This window comes from Alexandromys fortis, unplaced genomic scaffold, assembly GCF_014885135.2.
Source record: "Alexandromys fortis isolate MF-2015 unplaced genomic scaffold, M_Fortis_MF-2015_v1.1 scaffold_88, whole genome shotgun sequence".
Classification (NCBI taxonomy): Eukaryota; Metazoa; Chordata; class Mammalia; order Rodentia; family Cricetidae; genus Alexandromys; species Alexandromys fortis.
The window spans coordinates 7,102,767-7,119,310 of record NW_026067961.1 but is presented as its reverse complement, the minus strand read 5'-3'; the positions used below and the strand labels follow the sequence as shown (position 1 = coordinate 7,119,310).

At 48.1% G+C, this 16,544-nt stretch overlaps 1 protein-coding gene across 1 annotated transcript; it reads left to right on the top strand.

The window, feature by feature from the left end:
- The first annotated feature begins 10,372 nt into the window (after nucleotides 1–10,372).
- Nucleotides 10,373–11,771, top strand: Nppb (natriuretic peptide B). The gene is made up of 3 exons (XM_050153383.1): nucleotides 10,373–10,611; nucleotides 10,820–11,042; nucleotides 11,563–11,771. Exons 1-3 carry the CDS (start codon nucleotides 10,486–10,488, stop codon nucleotides 11,577–11,579), a joined length of 366 nt encoding a protein of 121 aa, XP_050009340.1. The 5' UTR covers nucleotides 10,373–10,485; the 3' UTR covers nucleotides 11,580–11,771.
- The last annotated feature ends 4,773 nt before the right edge of the window (nucleotides 11,772–16,544 follow it).

The window sequence follows — 16,544 nt, the reverse complement described above, 5'->3', positions numbered from 1 at the left end:
AGCCAGAGATTCAATAAGTACTCATCTAGCATCTGGGTCTGTTACTCCTATTTGTACAGCCTTAGTTAATCTTTGTAAAAAATCATTAAAGTGTTCTCTCTGGCCTCTGTTTAACCCTGGTATATGATTCAATTAATTTTCCTATTCTTGAATCCTGTACCAAGCATTTAAGGCTGCTTTGTGGCATAGGGACAAGATTTGTTCATCATAAAAAAGCTTGAGCCTGTGGGTCAGCATAAATGCCCTCTCCAAGAATTTAATCTTGGGAAGTCTCAATTTCTTTTGCTTTTCCCTGTTGATCTAAAATTTTAGCCTCTTTTCTGAAATAACATTTAAACATCAGTTTGCCACTGACCACCCCAGCCAGGTATGGGGTTTCCTGGGATGTGGTTTCTTGAAGACTAGGTGGGTAAGGATTCAGCAGTGACAAACAGAAACAAACCCAGAGGCAGTTTGAATCTGAGTGTATTTTGCAGCTCTCAAGCAGGGGTTTTTATACAAGAAAAACAGGTATTACCATTTTATTTTATTTTATTTTTTGAGTAGAATTAATTTTTATTTGAGTTATTTTTCAGTGTGTCAGACTATATCGAGTAAGATTTTAGTGTTTTTTTTTATTAAAAATTTCCACCTCCTCCCCTCCTCCCATTTCCCTCCTGCTCCCCCTATCCCCCTTCCCCTCCCTCTCCAGTCCAAAGAGCAGTCGGGGTTCCCTGCCTTGTGGGAAGTCCAAGGTCCTCCCCCCTCCATCCAGGTCTAGGAAGATGAGCATCCAAACAGACTAGGCTCCCACAAAGTCATTACATGCAGTAGGATCAAAACCCAGCGCCATTGTCCTTGGCTTCTCAGTCCTCATCAGCCATGTGAAGGGAGTCCGGTTTGATCACATGCTTCATCAATCCCAGTTCAGCTGGCCTTGGTGAGCTCCCATTAGATCAGCCCCACAGTCTCAGTGGGTGGGTGTACCCCTCGCAGTCCTGACTTCCTTGCTCATGTTCTCCCTCCTTCTGCTCCTCATTTGGACCTTAGGAGCTCGGTCCAGTGTTCCAGTGTGGGTCTCTGTCTCTAGCTTCATCCATCGCCAGATGAAGTTTCTATGGTGATATGCAAGATATTCATCAGTATGGCTATAGGATAGAAAGCCATTCCAGGCTCCCTCTTCTCAGCTGCCCAAGGATCTAGCTGGGGACATCTCCGTGGACACCTGGGAACACCTCTAGAGTCAAGTCTCTCGCTGACCCTAAAATGGCTCCCTTAATTAAGATATATACTTCCCTACTCCCATATCCACCCTGCCTCCCTCCCAACCATCCCATTCCCCCAAGCTCTCCCCATCCTCCCCTTCTCACTTTTTTCTCCCCATTTCTCCTTACCCCCACCCATCCCCACGCGGTATTACAATTTTAAAAGATGTGTCCAGTGAAGCAGTCACAAAGAATAATTATCATAATCATCTGGCACAAGAAAACACAAAATCAATCAGGTATTACATTTCCTAAACAGTGGGTTCAAAGAATCAATATGAATAGAACAGATAACATCATAATCACTAAACAGAATAAAATACAAAAAATCACTTATAGTTAATGGCAAACTTTCAGGAGATAGTTCAAAAAGTCTTCAAGGGCACTTGGTTATGACCCCTAGGTCCTGATCAAGTTAATAAATTTCCATGAGTAATCCTTATCTAACATCTAGCTCCTGTCTTATTAAAAATCCTCAAAGTTCAATTTAAAACTATACTTAAACAATGCTTTCTATACCACAATGTCAGAGCCAACCTCATCTACACAACACACGCACAGCCATACAAGTTCATATATTGTTGGGAGGATATTCTATCAAAGTATTATTTTGTAATTATGTAAATTATTATGAAGCAAAGCATTGAATCTCTCAGAGAAGAGGTCATGGCTGGTGACCCCATTTCAAGGGGTGCCTTCTTATCCAATTTTCTCGCTTAAAATCTTGGCCCAGGCTATCAGGAACATCTCGTAAATATAGAAGAGGAATAGAAGAAGATAAAGCAGACAACCTGCCGTGAGAACTACGGCTCAATATTTTTCTCTGGCTAGAGAGTTCCACAACCGGTTCCAGGAGACCTCCTCCCTTTGGAGTCTAACGCCTTGGCCTGTGGAACTTGTCACGCAGAATCTACTGAGATTGGTATGGCATCAGTTGAGGCCCATCATCCACGACTGCTGAAACTAACTGAAGTCAGTCCTGTGGTTGTCACCTTAATGCTGAAGCCCATGTCTTTATCATCTCCCTAATAAATGCAGAATGCAATCCATAAGCTACTACTGCTTGCTTAATTTCTTTTAGATCATTCATTCCTATAGGTATCCATCTACCTTCTTTGGATCCTTTTGGGCCTTTAGAACTTGATGCTTTGTCAGAGTAGATTACAGGGTAGGAAGCTAAAACCCTGGGTAAGCCATCTCTGACAGCTACTGGTGATGTTAAATCCTGTCCTTGTGACTCTTTCCCTGATCATCAACTCCAATAATTTCAATTGTTTCAAATCTTTTTACTATTGTCTTTTGTAAAGCCTGAATCTCCTGGCCTGTATATATTTCTAGTGATTTCATTGAGGCACTTAGCCTCTGGTCCTCATTCTGCACATGTGATTCCAAGGTCTGAAGTTTTTCCTTTAAAGGTAACACCTCATCCTTGGACATTATTTGGATGGTCTGCAGACTGCCTTCCTGGAGAGATACTCTATCTGCTAACCTATCATAACTTTTTAACAAATTTTGATTGTCAAATTCAACAGTATGAATTCTTTCAGATAATTTCTCAGTACCCTTTGACATCAATTCAATTTTTTCTGTCCAAGTAATGTGACCCTTTTCAATAGTATTAATTTTTTCAAGTAATTTTTGATGGTATTCATCCTGTCAGCTAGCTGTTCATTATTAGTCTGCAAAGACTGTATCATTTCTAAAAGTGCCTCATTCTTGGCTCTGTTATCAAATCATTTTCTTAAGGATATAATATGAAAAAAACCTCAGTTCTAATATCCAATAAATGGATGTATCACAATAACGATATAAGCCTTGCAGAATACAATCCATAGTATTAGCAAAAAAGTTACTAAAATTCTCTCTGGTAATATTGTCTACCATTATATCACTTTAATAAAATATTTACCTGGTATGAGGTCCGGTAAATTGTTTTAGGTATAATAATCTCTTTTGTTTGTTTTTTTTGAGACAGGGTTTCTCTATAGCTTTGGAGCCTGTCCTGGAACTAGCTCTTGTAGACCAGGCTAGCCTCAAACTCACAGAGATCTGCCTGCCTCTGCCTCCTGAGTGCTAGGATTAAAGCCGTGCGCCACGACCGCCTGGCCATAATAATCTTTATTGTCCAGCAGGTGTCATGGTTGCAGAGTCGCGACTATTAGAGGTGCAAGTGGTGGCAATATGAACGGTCCGAGCTGCTTTGGTTTCCCCACCTTGGTGCTGGTTAAATACTGAGAAATACGCTTTGCTTGACAAATTAAAAGCAATTACATCAACTCCATACTTGGAGCAAGAAGCCCAGAACTCAGGAGCCTGGAGTACAAAACTATGCGGTAGAGAATGCAGCAGTGGGGGGGGAGGGTATGCACAAGCTTGGGCAATTTCCAAGTTGCCAACGCAGTTAACTTCACTGTGGTGGGGGTTTAAAAAAAAACCCACAAAACAACAACAACAAAACCACTTAGTAGGTAAAAGCAAGCCAAACGGGCAGGAGTGGGAAACTTTCAGGGTTGTGGACCGGTTAGGCCTTTAAGCAGGTTCATCCAATCAGTATGGAGTTTGGATCCACATGGGGCACCAGATGAAGATGCTTAAGGGAAATCCCACACCAGCTAAGAACTGAGTATAATAGAGGGTTATTTATTTAGGGAGAGAATCGGAGATTACAGTCCTCTGCTCGAAGGGAGAACAGCAATCGAATCTCGTAGCTGGAAGAGAGGCCGGACGCACACTTTACATTGGCATATATAGTGTAAGAGGCCACGCCCACATGGGCGGGTAACTTAAAGGCTACTGGTTATAGGAATCCCTACAGTAAGGGTCACTCACATTCAGTGGGACTTCACCTTCCCTAATGGCAGAGATCCAGTTTCTGAGCAAGGATGGATTCTGAGATTCTGGGTGGCCATGATGGGAGTCATCACTCTTCTTTGTATGATGCCCCTTCCTTTTCTTCTAATTACGTCCATTTATCTTGTGTGCATGTCACATGTAGGACTCAGAGGACAGCCATGGCAGCCATTTTTCTCCTTCCTCCATGTGAGCCCTGGGGATAAAACTTTGGTTGTTAGGTTTGGCAGCAAGCTTCTTTACTCCCTCAACCATCTCACCGGCCCTACGCATTCCTGGTCTTATGTCACACCTTACTTTCCCAGCCACCTACATTGCCCTGTGTGACCCTTTAAATAGGGAGAGGGCCAGTCCAGATATCAACTGTCCTGGAAGATTCAGCCAGCTTGATAAGGGAGGCTCAAAGTCTGAGTCTGAGCCATGATTGCTGCCTTCACTGGGGAGTAAGGTTAAGGGAGAAGAGCCAGCTAAAAGGCTTTTGGAGCCCTTCCAAGACCTCCCCTCCCCGTGATGGGGCTATCACAGGATTCCTTCCGGTATGTCATCCCTCTCCAGCACAGTGTGTCCTCCCTCCGAGGACTATTATTATCCCCATGTGTGTGCCACTCACCTTCTCTGTCCTCACATGTGCCCCCTATTCCAAGCGATTCGTGAATGTGGCCACTCTCAGGGTGACCAGCACTCTCCTTCTCTCCTGTACCCCCTCTTTGCTTTTCTATCCCCCAACACCCATGGTTGACTGGCCATCATGGGGCTCACACTTGCAATAAGGGGTAGCCTCCAAAGAGATACAGTCGTGTCTTAGCTGATGGAACTTGAACATGGGAGTGTGTCTGAAAGAAATGTTCTTGCATAAGCAGTGAAATAAAAACATCACAAAGTAAGGTCCCCTGGATGTAAGGTAGACCCTAAATCCCAATAGAGATTGTCTTTTTTTTTTTTCCTTTTCACTGAGACAAGACTTTGTTTTTTTTTCCCCCAGTCTTTTTCTTAAAGACGAGATTTATATAGCCCAGGCTTCACTGTGTAGTCAAAGACGACCTTGAACCCCCAAGTACTGGGTAACAGGTATGTGCTACCACTCCTAGGATTTTCTCACTAGAGACCAAACCCAGTGCTTCAGGCCCTCAGCAAGCACTGTGCCAGCAAGGCTACAGCCCCAGCTCTTATGGGGAAAAGGGGGTTGAGAGAGTTTTACTAAGTAGACCAGGCTGATCTTGAGCTGGCTTTGTGGCCCATGTTGGCCTCAGACTTGCAGCCATCTCCCTGCCTCGGCCTCCTTAGTGTTGAAACCGTGGCCATCAGTCTCTGTACCTCGCTCAATGACACAGAGAATGCTGCATGGAGACAGAGACGGGGGTGAGCTGTCTACAAGTCGAGGACCACCTGGAGGCCACCAGCCCTCGGAAGAGGCATGGAAGTGTTCTCCACAGCTGGAGAGGTGGTGACAGCTGGCCTACACCTTGACTTTGGGTTTCAGGTACAGAGCAGGGCCTTTGCACTGGGCACTCCCTCTGCCTGCAATACTCTTTCCTCATTGGCAGAGCCTCAACTGTTGCCTGGTCTTCCTGTTCACGTCACCACAGTCCCCAGCAACTTCACTTTTTCTCTTAGAGGCATCATTTCTAATCGCTGAACCAACTTCAGCATTTGGCTAATTGCTGTCTCCTTGCTCCTGGAATGTAAGTCTCTTTTAGGATTGGGATTTGGGGCTGGCGAGATAGCTCAGCCGTTAAGAGCACTGGCTGCTGCTCCAGAGGACCCAGGTTCAATTCCCAGCACCCACATGGCAGCTCGCCACTGTCTGTGACTCCAGCTCCAGTGAATCTGGCACATTTACACTGACATACACGAGAGCAAAGTACCAATGCACATAAAAATAAATAAAATCTCAAGTCAGGCGGTGGTGGCGCACGCCTTTAATCCCAGCACTCAGGAGGCAGAGACAGGTGGATCTCTGTGAATTCAAGGCCAACCTGGTCTACAGAATGAGTCCCAGGACGGACAGGCCCCAAAGTTACAGGGAAATCCTGTCTTGAAAAACCCCAAAATTAATAATAATAATAATCAATCAAACAAGTAAATAAATAAATAAATAAATTTTTAAAAAGACAGGAATGTCATCTCTTGTCCACTGCTGTCTCCACAGCCCCAACAGCAGAGCAGGTTTTGATACATGTTTATGAATGGATAAATGAGAGACTTTCTCGTATAAGTGCAGTTACTAGACTACAGAGACGTGCTATGGAGTGCTCACTTCTGGGTGACCATGTCCACTTTCCCTGTCCCTGTAGGGGGACAAGCTGCTAGAGTTTCCGTCTGGAAAGACCTGGTGGCTAACCAGTCACTTCCTGACCCCTGTCCTTTTTAGAGCCTCCAGTCCCCTCTGAGCTATCAGGCAGGAATGGGTCATGGGCTCTTCATAGCCTGACCCAGTGCCACAGTGAGACTCTGCAGGCCAGGGACAAGGGCTGAAGACTGTCATCTGTGAGTCATCCCTTCTGCTCAGGGCTGGTACGTCCTAGCGCCCTGCACAGAGATAGTAGCTGAGGGTGTGTGACAAGCCAAACGGACGGACAGGACGTCCTAAAATAAGTCGCTAGCAGGGTCATGTGACTTCCCTAGCAGGGTCATGTGACTGCCTTGGCTCCTTCTTGTCCCATTTCTGTTCTCCGAAGCCCTTTCATCTTCTCCATGTGAAGGGACAGCTCAGCTCCTCGGTCCCGGGGCAATGAGAGAGTGGTCTCAGGGGCAGTCATGAGGGCCATTGAAACTCAGAAGTGGGAAGGGTGGCTCAGTTGGCAGAATGCTTGCTTAGCGTGCGGGCAACCACTCTATTAACTACAGCCCCTGCCGGAATGCCAAATGCAGGATCACACAGCAGCCACACAAACACATTGACTGGGAACTGTTCCCCTGGCCTTCCCACTGAGATTTGTTTTTAACATGTGCAGAGGCCGACCAAACGCCATGGCTGGGGGGTATACTTGGAAGATTGGCACCATAAGCCAATCTGGGTGACTTTTTATGCAGAAGACAATGATCCGAGCAACTGAAGAGGGGGAGCGTGCTTCCTGAACAGAGCTCAAGGCACAGAGCCTGCCTAGGATGCTGGAAGCCCTGCGGTCAATCTCCAGCCAGCATGACACGGGCCTGGTGGTGTGCGGAAACAGGGAGATCTGACGTGTTAGGCCAGCCTGGGCTAACCTGTTTCATAGACTCCTTTAATGACGACACTCCGGGAGCAGACACAGGTAGATCTCTGTGAGTTCAAGGTCATCCTTGCCTACAAAGTGAGTTCCAGGTCCACTAAGGACTCACAATCAGACCTTGTCTCAAACAAGCAACACCAAAATAAATGGGGGCTAAAAGAGGTGTCGAATCCCCTGGAGCTGGAGTTACAAGTGGTTGTGAGCCACCATGTGGGTGCTGGAAACCGAACCTGGGTCCTCTGGAAGAGCAGCCAGTGCTCCAAACCACCCCAGCTGTCACGAGCCATTTCCCCCCTAAAAATCATTACAGGAACCATCACCCTGGGGAGTCTGCAGGGAACCTCACACCCATAATAATGTTCTATTGACAGAACCTGCCCCACACCCAATTAACTTATCTGTTAGAGGAACGTGCCTCACATTCCAGCTATCCAGGGAACCAGGTGTGGCAACTTGTGACTTCTTGGCCTACCTGTCCGGGACCACGCCCTGCCGGGCGAGATCCCATGCCCTGCCCACCAAGTCCTCATCCAGGGCTATATAAGCAGCAACCATGATCCTAATAAAGGGGAGGCTTTGACAAATCTGCTTGGCCTCATTCTTCTGTCCTAGCTCATTCCCTTCCAGGTAGCGCCCCTCTGAGACCCTGGAATAACTGATTGCAAGGTGGGTTACAACCCCTAGACTGAGTAACCCACCAAACGCAATTGACACCCAGCCACCTCTCCAGCCCTGGGGATTATTTTTACTGTGTTAACTGAGGTGAGAAGACCCTACCCACTGTGGGTGGCACCGGCCCATGGATGAGATCCTGGACTATGTAAGTGGAGAGAGAACACATGAATTCTTCACTGTTTGCTTCTTCCTGATTGTGCTTCAAGCACCTGCCACTGAAACATGATTAAATGAAGCATGATTAATAAAAACTCAGGGCCAGAAATTGGGGTTCAACCTGAAGATCTAAAAAGCAAAACAGGCAGCCACTGGCTCTTACCTCGACCTCAGTCTGAAATGGCGATTCTGCCTCCAGGAATCTCAGAATAAGACTGTGTGTTTGAGAACTATCTCCCCCCATTTTATACTACTCTCTAGGGCTGGGATTAAAGGTATGCACCACCATGCACCGCCCAGTTTCTATGGCAACTAGTGTGGCTACTGAGATCAAAGGTGTGTGTTACCATAATCTGATCTGTAAGGCTGACCAGTGGGGCTGTTTTACTCTCAGATCTTCAGGCAGTCTTTATTTATTAAAATATAATTGAAATGCCACTACATGCCACCATGACTTCCCTGTCATGGCACAAACTGAGTGACAAGAATGCTGACCAAAATGACAGGGAAGCCGTCTCAGAGGGGACCATGGGCTGGAGGCCATTTGTATGATATTTTAGCTAAGAATCTGGCTTCATTCTGCCTGTGTCCTGAGAACTTAATGAAGCTGGATTTGGGGGAGGTGGGCTAATTGTTTCTCAGAGGCAAAGTGTGTGAGAAAGATTAGGGACCCAGCGCTCTGCACTGGGACAGTAGCAGGGGATGCCTTGAGGTTAAAGGCTTCAACTCATGAAAATGCAAGATCGCGTACAAGGAGAAAGCCTGGGCTGAGACTGGGTCTGAGGGGAGTCTCTGCCCCTCAAAAGCAGCTCTAGGTGGCTGTTTCCCTAGGTTCAGAACACAAGAGCTCCTGCAAACTTCCTCCAAGGCTCCCAGACTCCAGCCCAAGCTTGCAGAAAAACCTGATAGTTTTCTCCAAATGTTACTGGTTTTGGAGTCATAAGCTTCTTTTTTGTTTGTTTTGTTTTGTCTTTACAGGACAGGGTCTCTTTGTGTAGCCCTGGCTGTCCTGGCACTCACTCTGTAGACCAGGCTGGTTTTGAACTCACAGAGATCCACCTGCTTCTCCCTCCTGAGTGCAGGGATTAAAGGCGTGTTCCACCACCTCACGGCAAGTCCTGAGCTTCTATCACCTTTCCCCGTCTCTGCCGTAACCCACTGCCACTCCTGGTCTTCATCCTTCGTCACCCTGACACACGCTGACACAGATTCTGCAGAAGGGGTGGTGACATTGGTCACACACACTTGGAAGGTGTAGACCCAGGGCCTCCGTTCCTCGAAATCTCATTTCTCATTGGGAGGTGGGAGGCTGGTTTGTTAGGGAAGCATCATTCATGGCTGGTCAGAAAAGAACACGGGGGGAGAGGCCCTTCCCACACCTCTAGTGTCTAGGCACCCTTTCTCTTCCACTCATGGTGGGGGAGGAGACTTTGGCACCTGGAGATGCCCCAGAAGGCATTTCTACATGACCTCATCTCTGGGCCCAGGCTCTCAAAATTCTATCCTAATCAGTTCTCCTCATTAAGGGCGGAAAGAGGGCCGGAATTCCAGAAGTTTCTTGTCACGTCTCAGTTTTTAGTCAGTTGATGCTGGAGAGTGAGCATCCTTGACCAGAAAGCTTCACCGGGGTTTGGGGGGCGGTATTAGAGAGTAAGGCGGGTATCTATCAGCGGTGTGTGAGCTGCCTCACGTAGATCCTTCAGGCCCCATTGAGGAGAGAAAGAGAGGGCGCGTGTGTGCAGCTCACTCGAGGCGATCAGAACCAAGGACAGCTACCAGGGTGCAGAAGCGGTGCAGCCCAGCCGTCCAGCCTGGAAACCAGGCAGGGCAGGTTCTGAGGACACTCTCCCGGAAGGCTGGTGATGGTGGGTGTTGTCTGGGAGTGTATTCAATGAGTCACCCATAAGCCCCACACTCGCTGCAGGCTGGGTAAGCTGGGGCTCTCCCTGCCATTTCCAATAGGGGTGGGGCAGGATGGCTGTAAAAGGCCCTCAGATTGTTGCAGGAAAACAGGGACGTGCTAGAGTCCCCCGCACACTCCCACCCTAGCCCGGCCCATTTCTATACAAGGCCCGCTCTCCTCAGCCTCCACCCACTACGAATACTCCACACAGGCACAGAGGGGGGAATTCTCAGGCCCTGAGATCAGCAGGCAGGAATGTGGCTGATAAATCAGAGATAACCGCACCCCCACTCCGTGAGAGGGCTGGCCGGACACCCAACCCTGGGGATAAAAGGCAGAGCCACTCAGCAGCTGAAGAAACCAGAATCCAATCTGCTTGAGCAGGTGGGACAAGAGAGAGAGAACAAGCCGCTTCTGCAGCAGCCTGGCCCGTCACTTCTGCGGCATGGATCTCCAGAAGGTGCTGTCCAGAATGGTTCTGTTCCTGCTTTTTCTTTATCTGTCACCGCTAGGAGGTCGCTCTCACCCTCTGGGCAGTCCTAGCCAGCCTCCGGAACTAGTCAAAATGCAGGTGAGCACTGAGGGTCTGCATAGACAGGTAGGGTCGGCCCAGAGGGTTTGGGCAGCAGCAACAAAGAGGCCTCCTGTCCTTTGGGAGCTAGACTTGTGAGGCTCGGAAGCAGCAAGATTGGGTAACAGGACCTTTAACCCATGGGCACCATGGAGGAGAGGGAGAGCCAGGTGTGTTTCTGAGGCATGGGTTCCCCATCTCATCACAGACGCTGCTGGACCTGCTGAGGGAAAAGGCACAGGAGATGGCCCAGGGGAAGCTCCTGAAGGACCGAGATCCCACAAAAGCCCCTCCCAAAAGCACCCTTGCATCTCAAGACAGCACCCTCCAGGACCTGCAGAGACTTCGAAACACCAAGAAGATGCATAATTCGGGCTGCTTTGGGCACAAGATAGACCGGATCGGCTCTGTCAGTCGTCTGGGCTGCAATGGTGAGCTCCTACCATGCCGCTTCACTGCAAGCTGCACCCCAGCACCTCCACCCTCCCATCCGCATGCACACCGCCAGCAGAGGCCCCTAGGTTTGCTACCTGGAGTCCTTGCACAGCCCTCCACTTTGCTGACAGTTTTCAGAACCAAGGCAGCCTGTCAGAAAATGTCACATGGGAGTTTCATAACGTTCTCCCAGGTGACCGCCTTCCATCCCTGGGATCAGATGCTCCTCAGGGTGCAGACTGCCTATTGGTTGACCACCCCTTCACAGGGCGAAAGGAGTTCTGAGCGTTTCCCCTACCACCCACCCCTTTCTCCAAACTGAACTGTCAGTGGCAAAGAGCACAATCGACCTCCTTCACAGTAGAAACTGAGTCCCAATGAGGTAGCTTTTTTCCAGAGCCATAATTGTCGACATCCTCTGGGGACTGCAGGTGGTGTGTGCTAGGGGAAGCTCAACCTCTGCCCCAGTTTCACTCCCATGCCTGACATGGCCTGTCTCTTCTCTTCTCTCCACAGTGCTGAAGCGGTATTAGGAAGACTCCTGGCTGCAGATACCTGCTTCTGACTCCACCTGGGGCTCTTCCCCCAACTCTGGGACCCCTTTTTGAAGTGATCCTATTTATTTGTTTATTTATTTTTATTTATTTATTTGGTTGTTTTCTACAAGACTCTTTCTTACCTTTGAGCACAAGCTTTCCATGGCGTAATAAACACAGCATTTCTTGCTTTTGAAAAGGATTTGTCTCTCCGCGTTTTAGTCTCTCGTCCTTTTTAGTTTGTGGGTTGTTTTTTATTTTGTGGTTTGCATGTTTGTTCATCCATTTGTTCGTTTTGACATAGGGTCTCTCTACGAAGACCTGGCTCTCCTGGAGCTCACTCTGTAGACCAGGCTGGACCTGAACTCACAGAGATCTGCCTGTCTCTGCCTCCTGAGTGCTGGGATTAAAGTCGTGCACCACCAGGCCTGACTCAAGTCTCTCGTCTTAACAAGAAAAGAAACAAACCCCACAAAATATGTATTTTCTGCAAGGTCCCAGGGCATCTTAACGGCAGGCTGAGAACACAACTCAGGGGCTGAGCCAGGGAGATGTCCGGGCTTCCCTCTTCTTCCTGGTTTTTACCATTGTGAGATATCAATCCACACCAGAAACACTTGATTCTTCGCAGAATCTGTTTCTCAAAGTGTGTGTTTGATTCCTGGGCATAGACCAATGGGAGGACAGGCATCACAGTGCTTGCCCCCTCCCTTGCCTGGAATTCCTTCATCAAACACTCTGACATGTCACTGTTCTTTCTAGAAAACCCAACAAAGATGTCAGAGTTGAGGGTTGTATGTGTGTGTACATACATGTGTGTGCTCAAGGGCTTATGTTTGTGTATCTGTGTGCACGTGTGTGTGTACATGCATGTATTCATGCATGTATGTGTACAAATATGTGTGTGATGCTAGCTCACAGCCTTCCTGATGGAAGTGAACCCTCCATTCTACCCTAAATCTCAGCATCAAACCTCCAGTTCCTGATGCTGTCATATGAGAAAAGAGCTTTCTAAGTCTGAACCCAAAGGTTCAGGGGCCTGACGGGGGCCCAACCTTTTGGATGCTCCTCTCCTGAAGTCACACTGTCTCTTCTCTGTCACCCTAGAGAGAGGAGACGACCCTCAGAATTCTAATGTGTGAATTGGGTTGAAGTTGTGCCATGGCTACATGCCTGGCACATGCTTGTAATCCCAGCGCTTGGGAGGCAGAGAAAGGAGGGACCAGGGGTTCAAGGTGATCCTCAGCTACATAGTGAGTTTGAAGCTAGGCTGGGATACATGAGATCCTGTCTCAATTCCTCCCCTCGCCCCAAAGAATCCTAGTGTGTGATCTTACTTGGAAGGAGCAACGCTATAATAAGTGAACATTTGTGCGCAGGTTTTATTTGGAGATCCACCTGCCCCTGTCCCCTCGGCACTGGGATTAAAAGCACGCACACTGTGCCCTCAGCTCCTCCCAAACCTTCTCTTCCTCTTCTTTTTGTCAGTTCTCCCAGTCCTCCTCCCCGTACTCCTGGAGCTGAGGACTGAACCCAGGTGGGCCCCTTTCACCCCTGAGCTAAATCCCCAGCCCCATCCTCCTCTTCTTTTTAGATTACCTTTGTTTATTGGAGTGGGAGAGGTGCAAGCTACGCATGCGCCATAGCGTGTGTGTAGAGGTCAAAGGACAACGTGCAAGAGTTGGTGCTCTCCTTCCACAAGTGGGCTCCAGGCTTCTAACGCAGGTCCTCAGTCTGGCGGGCAGGCATCTCCACCTGCTGGCCTCAGTGTCCTTTTCTATGTGTCCTGTGCCTCCACCGTATGTCCTGGAACCTTGTCCTTTGAATGCCATCTATCATCTGAGCTCAACTAAGGGTCAAAGGTCCTTGTGGCCAGTATTGCCATGATTGTCATCACCCCACCCCCAGTTTCCGGGTGAGAAAACTGAGACTCAGAAAAGCCAGGCGTCTTGAGACATGAGGGGACAGCTGCATTGCTGCCACATCTGCCTGGCCTTCAGCAGAGCTTTGGAGATTGGGGTGACAGAGGGCTGAGAGGTGGCTCTTTGTGTGATCTCTCGCTTTGATCCTGCAAGCACTCAAGGCTATGGATGTCTAATGAGAGCAGTTAGGATTTTTTTATAGTGAGGTTTTTGAGTAACTTATTTTCCAAGAATCCATGAGTCACCACCATCTTCTAAAGTTTGAGATGCAGAGAGACAGCGACTAGCTGAAACAGTTGGTGTGGATAAAGGCCTCATTAACAAGGCATGCACAGTTCCATCCACTGGGACAACTGGGACAGTCCTCATGACTCTGTGAAGGAGCTGAGCGCCCCTCCTCTGGCAGTCAGGGAAACCAAGGCACAGAAAGGTTGTGCGATTTGCTCAGGGTTGTGAAGTTAGACAGCAGCGGAGTCAACTTTTTTTTTTTTTTTTTTTTTTTTTTTAAGACAGGGTTTCTCTGTGTAGTAGTCCTGGCTGCCCTGAAACTAGTTCTTGTAGACCAGGCTGGCCTTGAACTCACAGAGATCCATCTGCCTTTGCCTCCCAAGTGCTGGGATTAAAGGCTTGTGTCACAACCACCCAGCGGGAGTCAGCTTCTGACCCAGGCTCTAACCACTGCCTGAGCACTCTTTTCCAAGCCAGGGACCTTGGCTTGCTGGCTGGCTGGATGCACCCACCCTCCTACCCACCCATATTCAAGGCATCCTACAGATCCACATTTGCACCTCTGCCTGCTGGCAGCCTACTCCCCTTCTCACCCATTCCAGAATCTTCACTCCTCAGCACAGCTGGGACTTCTGAGTGTCTCCAGGAAACTGGGCCCATCTGTGAACAGGGATCAGTTGGTTGGGTGTGGGTCACACTCTGCTTTCCCGAGCAAAGGTCCTGGAAAAGGGCCCCCAGAAGGACATGTGGCTGAGCTCGCAGGAGGACGATGCTAATACTAAGCACTGCAACGCGCATCTCCTGGCTGGGGTGAGGCTCAGCCACTGAGTGCTTGCCTTGCAAGGGTTTAACTTGCATGCCCAGCACTCCCTTCTCTCCTGCCAATAACACAAAATACATTTTTTAAAAAGTTTTAGAAAGAGCCCGGCAGTGGTGGCATGTGCCTTTAATCAATCCCAACATTCAGAAGGCAGAGGCAGGTGGCCTAAATTCAAGGCCAGCTTGATTTTCAGAGGGAATTCAAGGACAGCTAGGGCTACACAGGGAAACCCTGTCAAAAAAAAAAAAAAAAAAAAAAAACCCAAATGATAATAATAAAAGAAGTCATAGAGAGGCTGAAGAGATAGCTCAGGTGGTAAAGTGTTTGTCATATTGTATAAGGACCTGAGTTTGGATCCTCAGCATCCACACGAAAGCTGGACTTGGAAGCATATATCTGTAGTTCCAACTCTGAAGGGCAGAAACAGGAGGGTTCATTTCTGTCCAGCCTAGCTGAATCGTGAGCTCCAGGTTCAGTGGGAAACTCTGTCTCAAAAACTACAGGAGACAGCACTCAAGGAAGGTACCTAACATTCATCTCTGGGCTTCACGCACGTGCACATACATGCCAACACACCAGCACATGCACAAACATGTACACATACATGCACCACACACTCATAAAAATAATAAGTAAAGCCAGGCTGTGGTGGCGCATGCCTTTAATCCCAGCACTCAGGAGGCAGAGGCAGGCGGATCTCTGTGAGTTCGAGACCAGCCTGGTCTAGAAGAGCTAGTTCCAGGACAGGCTCCAAAGCTACAGAGAAACCTTGTATTGAAAAACAAAAATGAGGGGGCTGGAGAGATGGCTCAGAGGTTAAGAGCATTGCCTGCTCTTCCAAAGGTCCTGAGTTCAATTCCCAGCAACCACATGGTGGCTCACAACCATCTGTAACAGGGTCTGGTGCCCTCTTCTGGCCTGCAGTCATACACACAGAAAGAACATTGTATACATAATAAATAAATAAATATTAAAAAAAAGAAAGAAAAACAAAAATGAAAACAAAAAATGAGAGCAAATAATTGGAGCAGGGCCTGGGAATATAGCTCTTGCTGAAATGCTCACCTAGTGAGCAGAAACCGAGTTCAATCCCAGGTGCCCTGTAAGCCTTGTTTGCTACATTTGCCTATAATTCCAGAACTCGGGAGGTGGAGGGTCAGAAGTTCTAGGCCTTCCTCAGTTACACAGCAAGGATGCTGGTTAGGATTTTTGTCAGCTTGACATGGGTCAGGGTTTTCTGGGAAGAAGGACCTCAGCTGCGGAGATGCCTCCATCGGATTGGCTCACAGGCAAATCTGTGGAGCATTTATTTTCTTGATTATTAATTGATGTGGGAGGGCCTACCTCACTGAGGGCAGTGCCAGCCCCGGGCAAGGTCCTGGGTGCTGTAAGAAAGCAGACTGCACAAGCCATAGACAACAAGCCAGTACACAGCATTTCTTCATGGTCTCAGTTCCTGCCTCCAGATTCTGCCTTGCTTACGTTCTTGCTTTGGCTTCCCTCAAAGATGGGCTATGATTGGGATGGGATGTGGAGGCCAAATAAACTCTTCCCTCTCCAAGTTGCTTTGGACATAGTGCTTTATTTATTTATTTATTTTTGGATTTTCTTTTTCTTTTTTTTTAATTAATTTATTTATTTATTATGTGTACAACATTCTGCTTCCCACACACCAGAAGAGGGCGCCAGATCTCATAGATGGTTGTGAGCCACCATGTGGTTACTGGGAATTGAACTCAGGACCTCTGGAAGAGCAGTCAGTGCTCTTAACCTCTGAGCCATCTCTCCAGCCCTATTTTTGGGTTTTCAAGACAGGGTTTCTGCGTAGCTTTTTGGTTCCTGTCCTGGAACTAGCTCTTGTAGACCAGGCTGGCCTCAAACTCACAGAGATCTGCCTGCCTCTGCCTCCCGAGTGCTGGGATTAAAGGCATGCGCCACCACTGCCCGGCTGGACATAGTGTTTTATTGTAGCAGTAGAAAGCAAACTAAGAC